Genomic DNA, 14,898 nt, shown 5'->3' with positions numbered 1-14,898 from the left:
GCAAGCGAAACCTTAAATTAGAGTGAATAAATGAAGATCCAGCATACCACTTCTGAAAGGCTACTGACCCCTGACTTATACAGAGAGCAGAACAGGCCATGCTAACTCAGTATGTGAACAGCTTAACTTTCTAGAACTAGCACTACACAGAAGGAAAAGGTGAGTTAAATTATGACTGATATTTCATTCTTTGCATGTTTTTATTAAATTCAATGGATCAGTAAGTTTTTTTTAAACTTGAGTGTTATACTGTATATCTGCTAGGGAAAAGGTAACAGCAAATAGCTACTGTTTGCACAGGATTGGTTTTCTGACTGATGTAATAAAACTTGGTAGTAAAGTGTCAAACTTTGCTGAGTATCTACTGTATAGCTTCCAATTTAAGAAAAAAAAAAACAAAAAACAAAAAAAACTCCCAAAGGCCAAGCCAAAATGGTTGAGTGCTGTAAAATTAAGGATGGAGTCTTTGGAAGACATCCATTTATTATTCCAAAAGTCTTCTGCCAGAAGTGGTTTTTTTAAATTTTTTTTCCAATTATCATACAGTGAATGTTAGCTACCATATCATGTATCAGGTCCTGCATCTTTACTTCATAGGAGCTATAGAAGGCAACCAGCCCAACTGACCACGGAGAATCCAAAGTCTCATGGGACCCCCCCCCCCGACTGAGTTAGTGGCAAATTGCTACTGTTACAGAAGCAGCCACACCCCTTGGTGGGTGCCCCATCCCCACTGAACTCTAGCCACTAGGCTACACTGCTCTGCACCCCATGGGTGGCTCCATTGACTCTGGCCACTAGGCTGCGCTGCTCTGACCTTAGGGGCATAGACCGTCATACATGGTAGAGAATGTGGGTAACGACCAGGACCTGCTCAAAGGTCCAGGGGAAGGAATCTAGACAATGGGAGCCCCACTGCCGCCCAAGACGGATACGAAGAAGTTTCTAAAGTGGATGCTGGAGAGTCAGCAAGAGCAGGCGGCCAACAGCAACAGCAGCAGGCTCAGATGATGCAGCAGCTGGCCAGCCAGCAGCAGCAGCTGCAGATAACCCAGCATCAGGAACAATAGCAGCAACTCTTTCGTGAGTTGGCTGCCCAGCAACAAGCACAACAAGAATGCTGGTCCAGCAAGCGGCAACTGTATTACGCCCGCCAGGAGCTCCAGCCCCTACACCCACAGGGGTGGGATCTGGAGAGACGCTGGAGAGGCTGCTGCTATGCCTCACTAAGATGGGGCCAAGGGGCCACCCCGTCACCCCCTGGACCCAGAACTTGGACCCCTAGCAAAGAAACACCCAGATCCAAGACAGGCTACGCTTGGGGCTGGACTCACCCAGGCAAAGCAGGAGCAAATACAACCGCTCATAAGGGACTTCCCCAATCAACCTCCCTGGGATGAACCAACCTTATGCACCATCACATTCTGACAATACCCAGTCAGAGAGTGAGGGATGACCACATACCAGTGCCCCTGAAGATGTAGGCTCCAGTATGACAGGAACTGGATACAATGCTTGAGATGGGGATGCTCAAGGAGTCATGAATTAATGGCGAAGCCCAATCATTCTGGTCCCGATGGGACCACTCAATTCTGAGGTCAACGCTATCTCCCAGTTTGAGGCGTACCCGATGCCCTCTGTAAAAGAACTCATAGAACGACTCGGGGGAGCGAGGTATTTGTCAACCCTAGATTTAACCACAGGGTCCTGGCAAATCCCCCTAACAACAAACTCCCGGGGGAGTGGGGGGAGAAACGGCCTTTCCAACACCATTCCGCCGCTTCCACTTTGTAACCATGCCGTTCGGGCTACATGGAGCCACAGCTACTTTTCAGCGGCTGATGAAGAAGAGCTTGCTGCCTCATGATCAGTATGCAGCAGCTTATATAGATGACATTGTAGTAACTGGGAGGACCACCTGCAACACCTCACTGGCCCACCTTACAACAGCTGGCCTCACAGCCAAACTGGCGAAGTGCCATCAAGCAGGAAGAGGTAACATACCTCGGGTATGTTGTAGAGGGAAGGAAATTGCACTCCCTAATCAAAAGGTACAAGTCTTTGTGGCTACACCCACACCCAAGACAAAGAAACACGTACATCAGTTTTTGGGACTGGTTGGATACTATCGCCATTTCATTTCAGACTTTGCAACTATTGCCCGCCCTCTTTCGGACCTGATGAAGAACTCTCAGCCATGACAGGTGCAGTGGTCTGACCAGTGCAACGAGGCCTTCAAGACTCTGAAAGAGCAATTCACACAGGAACCAGTCCTACGACACCCTGACTTTACAAAGGAGTTCATATTCCAGACATCTCAGAGGTGGGCTGAGGTCATACTCTCCCATGAGCTGGAGGGGGAAGAACACCCAGTACTGTACCTGAGTCGCAAATTATTTCCTTGGGAACATTACTCAATAGTAGAGAAAGAGGCCTTGGCCATGAAATGGGCTATTGATGCCCTGTGCTATTATCTGCTGGGGAACACCTTCAAATTGATCACGGACCATGCCCCCCTCAGGTGGATACACAACATGGACACGAACCCCTGGATTATGCGCTGGTACCTCTCACTCCAACCTTATGACTTCTGCGTATTTCATCAGATAAGACCCAAGCTAACACTGATTTTTTTTTCTAGAGAGGGAGGGGAGGAAGAGGAGATGGCCCCCCTTGGGGTCCTTCTTAAGGGGGAGGCTGGGGGATTGGGTCTGCTTACCCTGCACTAGCCCAGACCGGGTGAAGTCCCGCCTCCTGAGCAAGACTGGGCATGCTCCAAGTGCTCTAGTAGTATAAAGGAAGGAAGCCCAGCTCATTCTGGGTTGGAGGCCACAGAGGAAGGACCTTGCTGGGAAGTGCCTGTGGAGGGCCTGCCCCAGCCCCTAACGATGCCTGGAATCAGAGCTTCCCCCTGCCCTCTTGAACCCCGCCGGCTGGAGGAGCCACAGGAAGTGACCAGCCCAACTGACCATGGTGCATCTGAAGTCTTATGGGAGATCCCAACGCAGGCACTGGTAGGAAGTGACCTAGAGAGGGTAATGGAGTGGTACCTTCCACCTACGAAACCTCAGAGTGTTTTGGTAGAATGCTCCTTCTTAGTCAGTGGCAAGTTGCTATGCCACTCTTAGGGCCCAGTGGAGTTGGGTGGGCTTGGGTCCCCCTACAGGAACAGCCACACCCCTTGCTAGGTGCCCCACCCTCATTGAATTCTGGTGGCTAGGCCATGTTGCTCTGCACCCCAAGGGCAGCTCCACTGAACTTTGGCTGCTAGGCTGCACTGCCCTGACCCTAGGGGTACACACCGTCACACGTACATAACAGAAAATGTTCTAAGAGCTTCACAGCATTAAAGTTAATTCTCTTCATATCATTTGCACCTTCCATAACTGATAATAATATTTTACTATTGTAGTTGAGTGGATTTTTGTGCTAGTCAAAAATGGAGTCTGATATTAAATTGAAATCCTCTTTAGTCACACAATAGTACAAGTTCTCAAACATGCACATCAGTTTGATCTGCAACGAAACTTTATGAACATGTTTCATTTAAGTTTTTTTAAATAATTATGGAGCCTGGCCATTACAATACATGAGAACATGCAAAGACTAGGAGACAAGCAACTAGCATATTTTATATAGGCCAAGTAGATTTGAACTATTAAAATCTAGAGTTTAGTCTCTGTCTCAGTACTGCAACTTGTCGTCCATTGCCAGGCTTTAAATAAGGATGGGGTCCTTAGTGATATCTGTTCTTTAAATCTTTCAGGAAAACATTGAGCATATTCACTCCTCTTGACAATACTTAGAATATTGGCTATTCTATTTTCCTTATTCAGACTAGTTTGGTTTTGAGCAAGTCAATGTGACTAAATGTTTCTTATGTAAAAGACATCAAATCAAAAGTCTGAAAGAACTAGACACTTCAGTAGGTCCTCTAGTTGGTTCTGTATTTCTAATTACAACGCAATTCTCACTCAACCATAAGTTTTATAATCACTAGCTATGTAGGAGAGACACTAAGCTGCAAGCTGAAAAGAAACAGCTTACTGTAGAGTTTACTTCTCAACAATCCTTTGAAACTTCACTGAATATGCTTTTATAAAAAACTTTATTACTATACAGAAACATAGGAATGTATATATTCAAAGGTGATCTGGGCATGTGAATAGAGTTCAGTTATTTAAACAAGATTTCAATACATGAGGAATTCTGTCACACTAACAGCCTCTTGGTTACTAATCTGAAAGAAAAAAATCCACCTTTATTACTTCTGTATACCGTAACTCAGTCAGACCACAATTTTTTAGTAACTGATTGAAAAGTTAATGTTGTATAAAAGTTAGGGGAATACATCTAAAAATAATTATAAAATAGGCATCCCTGTTTCTCCTATGCATTAAACAAAAATTCTTTACATCAAAGGTACAGGCTAAGTTCAGATTCTTTTCTAAAACATAGACAACATATTTCAAGGGATGCAATCAGTTCCTGAGTGGTTTTAGTTACATAAACTTAATTTCTTCAAACATTTTAGGCTACTGCACATAATTTTAAAAAAAATATTAAAATCAAAAGGCCCAAGATTGGAACAAAGGAGAGCAAATTGAGAAGTCTTTAAATGCAAGAACTCGGAACACTGGAATTGTTTTATCCACAGATTTTACAGGGCAATTACATTAAATACTATTCTTCAATACATTTTCAAAAGCAACATTTAATTCAGTATGAAAACAGTGTCTTTAATATTTAAACTGTCAGATGTAATCATACCACAAGTAATTTGTTTAATGGGATTACCACCAGACCTGTTGTAAAAGAGATGACTTTTTTTAATTATACTAAAAAAATACATTTTCTTTATAATACAACCAAGCTGTACAACTTCACCTACCTCAAACTACAATGATTTTTTTTTAAAAAGTTGTGGCACATTTCTCGACATAAAACCCTGAGGTTAAAGGTTAATACAATAAAAATGAAGCTGCTTTTTCTTTTAAAAAAGGTAATGGAGGTGACTTTACAAACTTTTTTTAAAAGGTAACTTATGATGTTACTCTATACACTGTTTTAAAATCAATTTGAGACCTGAAGGAGAGAGTGCATAAAAGTTCTTTAGAGCCCACTTTTAATACTGGCTAATGCCGGGATGGACGCCATTTGCCATCTCTGTAGTTCTCTCTTCTGTTATAGTCATGGCTCCAGCCATCATGGCTCCTGTCTTCATAGCAGTACTCATCCCTGTTCCCTCTGGAGTAGTGATCAGACCCAGGGTCATGAGGACTCCTGTCTTCATAGCTGTACTCATCTCTGCTCCCCCTGTAATGATGATCAGATCCGTAGTCTCCAAAACGCTGCTCGCGGTTAAAATGTCTGCTGTCCATATGATAAGGATGGGAGTTCAGCCTGTTCTTGCGCTGTGCTGATGATCCATCTGGACGACGCTGCATTTGTGAGCCTGAAGACTGATTAAATGAATGACTCTGCTGCTGCCCCGGTGAAGTATAAGTGGACTGATCTGAATGCGGAGAACCATACTTTCCACTGTATTGTGACTGCTGCCATGTACCACTATTCATCTAGGGGGGAAAAAAGCTAATCAAGAAAGAATTCTAGCCGAATTGATGGATACTGAATCGGCATTTGGCTCTGCTGAGACTGGATGACTGATGGAACAGCTTAGCACTCCATGGTGCAAGACTTAGGACAGTTTTTTAAATGCTTAAAGAGCTAGGAGTTCTGCATTACCTAAATAGTAAAGACAAGGGGAATACCATGCACTATGTGCATCAGCTTTCATGGCAGCCACACTCTCTCTACTGGAAACTTAATTCATACAGAATTTTCAGCCCTCTAATGAATCGGGCCTGCTTAACTCCTCTCTTCTAAATGATATACTAAATAAAATTCAGCATAATAAAAAGCAAGAGCATTTAATTTCTTTGAGCTGTAGTTTTGGTTTAAGTGATTACACTGAGCTAAGAAACAGATGACCCAACGGAGACAAAAAGAAAATATGTAACATACAGACCTATTTTTGGCTAGTGAGCATTTGTTTTCAGAAGTTCACACTCAAGCAGCATGAAAGAAACCCGAGCTGATGGTTTTATTCATATGGATGCTAAAAGTTGTCCTTTGTCGAACAATATATGCTCCTCAGCTGAAAAGCTTTGATGTGAATACTTATTAACAACAGAAGGACTGGATGCAGGTTCACAGAATAAGTTTAGAAATGTACATTGATTGTTTTATCTATAGTTACTCTTTGGTTCAAAGAGTTTCCAGGCACTAAACACTTTAGTGGCAGGAACTGTAAACCTACTGCAATTGTACTTTCAACAGTCCATAAACACATTCCTGTGAATCAGTATCTGTTAAGTAAGTATCCCTCAGTAAAAAGTACTTAAAATTAAAAGGAGAGACTTCTTTCATGTGTTATCCACCTACTGCTTGTGGCCACTAGCTTTAGATTTTCTGTTTCTATTAATTTAACAGCATACCACTTGTCTCTGAAGGTTATCAGGAGATGAGAAAGACCTTTGGAGCATCTGCACGGATGTGAATCCTGTTGCTAACATGTTATCTGTGCTCCTATCATATCTGCTGAAAAAAGATTAGGAATTTTAGTCTTTAGTGTTTCATACCATCATTGTGCAAGTTAAAGAGGCATCAGCAGCCTAATCAGTTTTGTTTTTTTTTTAAACCAAGTAGTGCTGTAACTTTGTTTAAGGGCTTGCTTATAGTGTGCATCTGAGAGCCCTTTGCCCACTTATTTCCCCTCTTCTGTGTGGGTCTTTCACACAGCAATGGAAAAACATTCTTAAACAGGGAAGTGACTCAGACCACAAGAATTGGCAAGTATACTTTGAGGCAGGAAACTGCTTTTAGCTTTTCTCAGAAGGGACTAGCCATGAAGGTAACAGCATACCTTTAACATTCTCCCATTGGCATAAATACTTCACCATGGTGAGAAGAGGAAGCTAGCCGTGAGAGAGCATCTTCCATCAACATAGCACGGGTGTGGACAGCACAAAACTTGCATTGCTGAGGGAGCATAGGGGCCTTTTTCCACACCCCGAGTGACATCAGTTAGATAGACTTACCCAGTAGTGTAGCCCTGCCCTAAGCAACTACAAAATTTCCCTAGATTTTTCCCAAAAGAACACAGCTCACTAGAGCACATAAAATGGAAAGCTTTAGAAAAGCAGTGTTTCACATTAGACATACCTTTTTCAAACTTGTTTTTTTTTTTAAAAAAACAAAAACTTTTCCTCACAGTAGGTTCCTAATTTTTATTTTGTTGCCCCAAGAGATACAACTGTGCTCTACCTACAAACAGTATAAATGAATAGGAAGAGGGTCTCACACTGGAAAGAAGGTACAACTGCTACTCTGCCCAGAAGCAGGACAGCAGCTACAGGAAAGTCACCATATATTAAATGACTCAAGTATATATTTGATAAGCACTTGCTGGGAGGTAGGACAGAAGTATTTACCTGTTGGAATTTGGTGTTGAATGTGGTGTGCTGGAAGGACTTGTACTAGCAGTTCCATGCTGGGAATAAGATGAATTGCCATCTTGAGACGCATGACTACTCCCTGAATTAAAACAAACATTTTTGTAAGACAACCTAAAGAATGAATGGAAGTTTGGATAAGAAGTGAACACCTGTTAGAAGATGATGGAAACACTTTTGCACTGCTTAATTAGCTTTGGAGTTTCATCAGTAAACCGCCAAGTCACACAATCAGGTTTACAAAACAGGGTGTTGCAACTGTTTTAATACCCAATAGTAAAGATGCAATCAACTTGCAACATTCTTGCTAGTAAACCTAGTTTAACTGCAATCAGATGCAACTGTTACTAACATGCCAGTAACAGTAATTTGTTTTAAAAAAAAAAATACCCAAACTAAAGCTATGAGGAGTTAAGAGCGGCAGTCTTCAGACAGGGGCTCATGTACCCTGGGGGGGTAGTCAGAGGTCTTCCAGGGGGTATATCAGCTCATCTCGATATTTACCTTGTTTTACAGCAGGCTACATAAAAAGCGCTAGTGAAGCCGGTACCAACTAAAATTTAATAGACCATGATTTGTTTATACTGCTCTAAGTATTATACACTGAAATTTAAATACAATATTTATATTTCAATTGATTTTATGATTATATAGTAAAAATGAGAAAGTAAGCCATTTTTCAGTAATAGCAAGCTGTGACACTTTTGTATTTTTATGTCGATTTTGTTAAGTTTGTCAGGTGAAACTTGAGGGTTATGCAAAATAAATCAGACTCTTGAAAGGGGTACAGCAGTCTGGAAAGGTTCAGAGCTACTAGTTTATCTAATCTAAACATATACCAGTAAACATAAAAAGTGAGCTCTCCTTACCTTGTAGGAAAGCTTGTTTCTAAAGGCAACTTATTTCACTAATCGTTTTGAGCCTTACCTCTTGAAAGCAAATGGACTCATCAAGGCAGGGATCATCTCTTATGCTACACAGCACTAAGCACAATAGGGCAGTAATCTTAGTTGCAACCACTAGATACTACCATAATGTATTAATAATCTGAACTTTGCTTCTGACTCCAGTTATACTGCATTACACTCCAAATGTCTAAACTGTGCATTCACTGAACTCCATTCTTTCACCTATGTAATAGGCATGAATATATTTAATTGTTTACCGACCCCACTTATCAGGTACTACATATATAAATGTTTTGCATGAAACCTAAGAATAAAGTTAATGAATTCTATTGCCCACACGCCGTACATGGACCACCAGGGCATTCCATAAGGCTCACATCCTGCTTCAACACGATACACTAACAGCCAATTTATTAGCATTTTGTCATGCTTGCATCATTTTGGTTTGCACAAGTGTGTTAAAAGGTTTTCTATGTACAGTATTGTCTATCTAAATACATACAAAACATGCTGAACTTAAAATATAAATCAATATAGGTGACTTGAAATCTTATTAAAATATGTAGATTCTGTTAGACCCACACAAAGTTGGGTTTATGTGGCCCTCCTGTGTAATAAGGGTAGGCATCACTGACCTAAAGGATAACCACCACTTTGAGGACTCTTAACCAAGAATTCCAATATTTATTTCCTTCTTCTTTTCAGGCATCACAGTCAGTTCCACTGGCAAGCCCAGGCATTCACTCAGACTCTATACTGTCGCTTCCAGAACATTGTACAACCTTGTGACTGCGTCTCTTCAAAACCTCATTTAGCATCATAGGTAAAAAAAAAAAAAACAACAAAAAAAAAAACCAACTAGAAACAAAAAGATTCCCCTCTTTCTAAGCATGCAAATTCCAACGCTCTTAAATTTGTTCGACAGCAGCAATTTATCCCTACTTCAGAGATCTTCATTTGCCATCCTATCCATTTCCAAAATATCTTCACTAAGTTGCACCCTCTGTATCTTCCTCTCTGGCAAACCTTTTTACTCCCTGTACACTAATACAAGACCTCACTGCTTGGTCAATAATCAAAACTAAGGTGAGAGACTAGAACTTCAGTGAAAAACAAATCCCATCATTTGAGTCCGAACCATTTCTGCTGTTTCAATGCTATTAAGACAACTTTGGATATATACTCGGCTACATCAGAAGCTCTCCCTCCATACTCTGGATTTGAACAGCCCTGAGAAAATGTAGAAGTTCTCTAAATACATAGATGTAATCAATTATTAAGATTACTATATTCACCATTCACACAATATTTGCAGTGTAAAAAACAAAAACCTGAAATCAAAGTTAACACACCAAAAAAAAGCAACTTATGTTCAGGCAGAACTGACAGACAAGTCTCTTGCTGCAGGAGAAGTTAATAATAATAAGGAAAGGCTAGTGTACCATCTGTTCTGATGCCTTCATTTCACAAATATACCAACCATTAAAAAGTGAATGACAATTAGATATCCTGCAATGAATATCCTTTTTATCTAAAAATATTAAATATAAATAGTCACGTTTTTTGTGAAGGGGGAAAAAGATAACTCCACTTTGCCTAAAACAACTAGATGTTTAAATGTTTATTTCATGGATACCTGATCGGAACTGAATTTTGATGGGCCTTCCAAAAAGTTTGATCCCATTAAGCAGACTCATTCCATAAGGAACAGATTCTTCATGTTTGAAATTCACAAATGCAAATTGCTTTGGTTTACCATCTCTATCCTTAGGTATTTTAACTTTAATTACTGGACCTCCCTGCAAATCAAGAAACAAAAAGTGTTAAATAAAAATGGAGCAAGTTCAGAAGAGTTTTACTCTTACAAACAAATGGAAAAAAGGAAATCAAGAAACTCATAAGCAAGCACACAAAGAACACCACACACATACCAATTCTGCAGAGACAGGTTACATGCATCTGTATTTAAGTGAAGCTGTTTGGGACAAGGAGCATCTTTTTATTATGCATGCATACAATGTCGAGATAAAGTCCTGTAGACACTACAATACAAAGAGATGAAGCAGTTGTAGTTATGCAAGCTCCCTATCCCACTCTAAGAACAAAACACATACTGCAATAGAAGAGTAAAACTACCTCAAATTAGAAAGAGACCAAGGAAGAGGCTCGATCAATACTGCCAGCCACAAGCAATCAAAAATAGTGACATCGGTTTAAAAATCATGACATCTAACAATAATAAGTTTTGGTTTCTGTGTTTCCTGGTTTGAGCCTTTTGGTCACCACTAGGTCACATTTCAAGCTTTCCTTCACAATTATGATTTTTTTCAAGTTTTAGTTGATGGTTCAGGGGTGAGGCACTGGCCTATCCTAATACTTGGGGGACTGGAGTTCAAGACTAGTGACTTCCTGTATGATATTGGTTAATTCATGTGGCCTCTCTGTGCCTTGGTACTTCACCTATAAAAATGAGAATATTCCTCCACCTCAGAGTATTGAGGACAATATATAACAGTGTGATGAAGTGCTTTGAGGTCTGCTAATAGAAAGTGCTTAAGAACTAGGCAGTATTATTATTCAATCTACTTCAGCAGTTGAGCCTTCACAAAACCACACACTATCATGAGCTTGGCAATAAAATTGTAAAAGTTTAACAGTGCTGATGCAGGATTTGATGTGCAAAATTCTCTGATCTGCCTTCTGCAGGAGGGCAAACGCGACAGGGTTCTCAAAGTGTCAGTCACAACCCCAAAGTGCCTCATAACCCTGTTTTAATGGAGTCACCAGGACTGGTGTTGGACTTGCTGGGGCCTAGGACCAAAGCCAAGGGCTTCAGGCCTGGGCAGTGGGCTCAGGTTACAAGTCCCCTGCCTGGGGCTGAAGTCCTGGGCTTCAGCTTTGCTCCCCACCTGCTGCATGGGGTGGTGAGGCTTGAGCTTTAGCCCCTCCACCCGGGGGGGTGGTGCTCAGGCACACGGAGGCTTAGATCCCACCTGCTGGGGTTGTGTAGTAATTTTTGTGCAGTGACGTTTGAGACTCAGTGAACTAGGTAATCAAAATGGTTGCTTCTGCTTTAAAATCTGAGTATGTCTACACTACACAACTAAGCCCAAACTCTGAGTCAGGTTTGAACCTAAGACCCCCTCTTGGTCCAAGTCAATCTGACTGAAGCCAGCAAGCATTCAAGGGCCCAGGGTGGGAATCCAAGTCCTGCTGTGACACTGTGCAGAGTGGCTGCAGCTCAGAGCCTCAGGCCCTGCGTGGTCTGCGCCCTGCAGTGTGGACGTATTAGCAGAGCAGCGGGACGCGGCTCCCGTGAGCGTAAGCCCAGCTGTACAGTGCAGGGCGGCCCCCACACACCCGCCCTAAAGCAGGCTGGCGCGCAGGGCAGCCCCCTCCTGCCCCGGGGGAACTGCGTGTGCGGCACCCTCCCCGCCCCCGGGCCGTGTGGGGCTCTTAGGGTGACCACAGTCCCGATTCTGGAGTCTCTCTCTTACATAGGTTCCCATTACCCCTCCCCCCACCCCCGTCCCGCGGTTTCACAGTTGCTGTCCGGTCACCCTAGGCTCGGCCACCCCGTGCGGCCGGGCCCGCGGGCGGAGCCTGCGATGGGGGCGGGGCTGACACCCAATGGCAGCGCGCGCCCGGGGGGGGGGGGGGCAAGGGCGCTTTAGGCTGGCCTATACGAAGTCCTAATTGTCAGGCGTGTACACACTGCAAAAATCCGCCCTAGGGAGTCGTGGAAGCTCCATCTGGAGTATATGTAAGACGTACCCCGTTACACCTACAACCTCGCGGTCTATCCACCGGAATGCAAGACCACTATTTGTCTCCATCAGGCCCCGGAACGCGGACCGATGACCTCTTGAGGTCTCACGTCCTAGAGCAGACGATCTCATACAAAAGTAAACTATCTATAATTACCATCCTGGAATCTAATTTTTAGACTCCCCAGATGTCGTGTTGTCTAGGCCCCGCCTCCCCCCCCACACACCTCCGTGCACACTACCCTCGCGACTCGAATCTAATCATTTCGTGTCTCGCCCTTGACTTGCTCCCAGACGAGCAACAAAGCTGGTAATGTAGGCTGAACGCAAGGAAGCAGTTCCTTCACAATAATTTCGTATCCCTCCAGCCCTGCCAGTGTCCAGAGGTATCTACTGAGTCATGTCCCTGCCTCATGCTAATCACCAACCCGCCTATAAACTAAGACATTATGCTGACGAACAATCGTCCCAGGACACCCAAACATCAGCCCACATATCAACTCAGGAGCCCCATCAACCAGTCACATACACCTATCACTCATCACTACACTACCCATCATGCTTTCACAATCACTCGAAACCGGAGCTGCCCTAACCCAGCACACACACTCCACTTCCCTCTAAAACACACCTCTAGACACAAACGCGACACGACACCAAGCAGAACGCAAGCGGCCCCAGAACACCCCATACGCGTTACCACACCAACCCAGCAAACATTTGCCTGCAACCTGCCGCTTTGCCGACCAACTCCGAGAGTCCATCTCCTCCTCCCCTCACTGAGAGCACAAGCGCTGAGGCCCTCGTATCTCTCTCGCAGATTCACACGGAGCAAAGCACCACTCGGCCGAACGCGAAACGCCTCACTCATCGGCGCCCATCACACAGCTCAGACCCTCGCCTCCCAGCCAAAGCGCCTATGGACGTACCCGAATTACCCGAACCAGCACCCTTGAAGACCAGGCAGACATACCGAAACGCTCTAGCAGACCTCCTCTCCCTGAACAGCACAGCAATAAACCCATTCCGACGTCTATTCTGAAATCACTTCGCTGTCAATCCCTTCAAGCTCATACTCCCACCACTCTCCCTGCAGCACTCTTATCGTCCTCTGGCCACAACCCTCTTCCTCCGCTCTCGCGCGGCTCAGCTGCCTAGACCCCTCTCCCACGAATCCTGCTATCTGACAGATCCAAACCCCTGGCCCAGCAACTCGTCTCCCATCGACAAGCGACAACTCACCATAGCCCCTCCACCCACAACACCAAGATAGATATGCGCAATCTACCTCCACCGTAGCGCTCATGCTCTCAAAACCCTCCAGTGGCAGAAACCCAACAGCTAGAGAGTGGCCAATCATACTCAGCCCTATCTCACCTAACGCCTCATCTTGCCCTGACCCATGTCTATTGGCTCCGGAGCATTTACACCCATCCGCACCTACCGTCAAATCTCTTCCCTTCCTCACTCTCAATATCCATAAGATCCACCGTTCTCCACTCCCACAACCAACCACTCTGTACCAAGCTCATCACCATCCACCTAGCACGCCATACCCTCCTTCGACCTCCCCAACACACAACACCACTGCCCTCTGTCAGACTTTATCACTCTCATCCAAACTCCAACCCCTCTGCATCAATACTATTGAATCAACTCCTGTCACTCTCCAACCTCCACATCCTCGCCCCTCCCTTTCACTTCATGCCCTACCCCATTCCACCAATGTTCCGGCTTCTCCTCGTTCTTAGCATCCTACAGTCCACCCATCGCTTTGACCACGCAACTTCTATAATGTACACCACCTTCTGACACCCCCATCAGAACGGCTCTACCCCTATCACCACGTCAATCCCCCTTTAAGAACCACTCCTCGCTGCCACCCAACACAGTGCATGCATCTCCGATTACATCACCTGCCCTCTTTTGCTTCCCCCCCTAACCTCTGCACATTTTTGCTCTATAGATCGGAGCTCACCTCGAATACGGCACCAGCACCCTTTAATGTCCGCAAAGCGACCAGACGCATCTTGCGTGTGACCATCAAAGCAATCAAATCAAATGCTAACAGACATCCTGCCAGCACACCAACGCGAGACCTCAACACATTGTCCTCCTGTGACTGTACAAATTCAAACGTCGCCCAAAAAACATTACACCCACTCTCTTCAAAAGCACATCCACACCACCCACTCCTATACGTCCTCCACCAGAGCCACCACCAAAAATACATTCGTCGAACTCCGTACCCAGAAGTGGGACAGCGCATCACTACACCCGACACGCAGCGCCAACATAACAACAATCTAGGACGCACATTGGTTTGCAGTTACTTTACTGACAAAGGCGACAGGCAGCATGCACCAGACTTCCTACGCATTAAAACCTTTGCAAAACCAGTGACTCAAACTCACACTTACCAACCAGCCTTCATCCTCCCGCTAAATACCACAAAATGGTACAGCAAATTTTTCCTCCACCTTTCAAAACACGAGACGACACGAGCCTGAGGGTCCCATCATGACTGCTTCCCGTCCCTCCTCCCATCGCCTAATGCCCTCGCCGTCCTGCGGCTCCCTGCTCAAACACTAGAAACATAAGCAACCAGAGCTTATCAATCATATCAAACCCACGCTTGTCTGCTCCACTATGGATACCGTTTCACTCATAAAACTACCCAATAAAAAAACCCCAAAGGCCCCCTCCCCC

At 44.2% G+C, this 14,898-nt stretch overlaps 1 protein-coding gene across 1 annotated transcript; it reads right to left on the bottom strand.

Moving 5' to 3' along the window:
- Positions 1 to 4,099: 4,099 nt before the first annotated feature.
- On the bottom strand, positions 4,100 to 10,236 carry RBM7 (RNA binding motif protein 7). The gene is made up of 4 exons (XM_032796115.2): positions 10,059 to 10,236; positions 7,494 to 7,596; positions 6,498 to 6,600; positions 4,100 to 5,576 (listed from the first exon to the last, which is right to left on the bottom strand). The coding sequence occupies exons 1-4, from the start codon at positions 10,117 to 10,119 to the stop codon at positions 5,136 to 5,138; spliced, it is 708 nt and encodes a 235-aa protein (XP_032652006.1). The 5' UTR covers positions 10,120 to 10,236; the 3' UTR covers positions 4,100 to 5,135.
- Between the last annotated feature and the right edge of the window lie 4,662 nt (positions 10,237 to 14,898).

This window comes from Chelonoidis abingdonii, chromosome 18 (genome assembly GCF_003597395.2).
Source record: "Chelonoidis abingdonii isolate Lonesome George chromosome 18, CheloAbing_2.0, whole genome shotgun sequence".
In the NCBI taxonomy this organism is placed as follows: domain Eukaryota; kingdom Metazoa; phylum Chordata; order Testudines; family Testudinidae; genus Chelonoidis; species Chelonoidis abingdonii.
The sequence above is the reverse complement of the archived record's forward strand: the minus strand, read 5'-3'. Positions and strand labels throughout refer to the sequence as shown.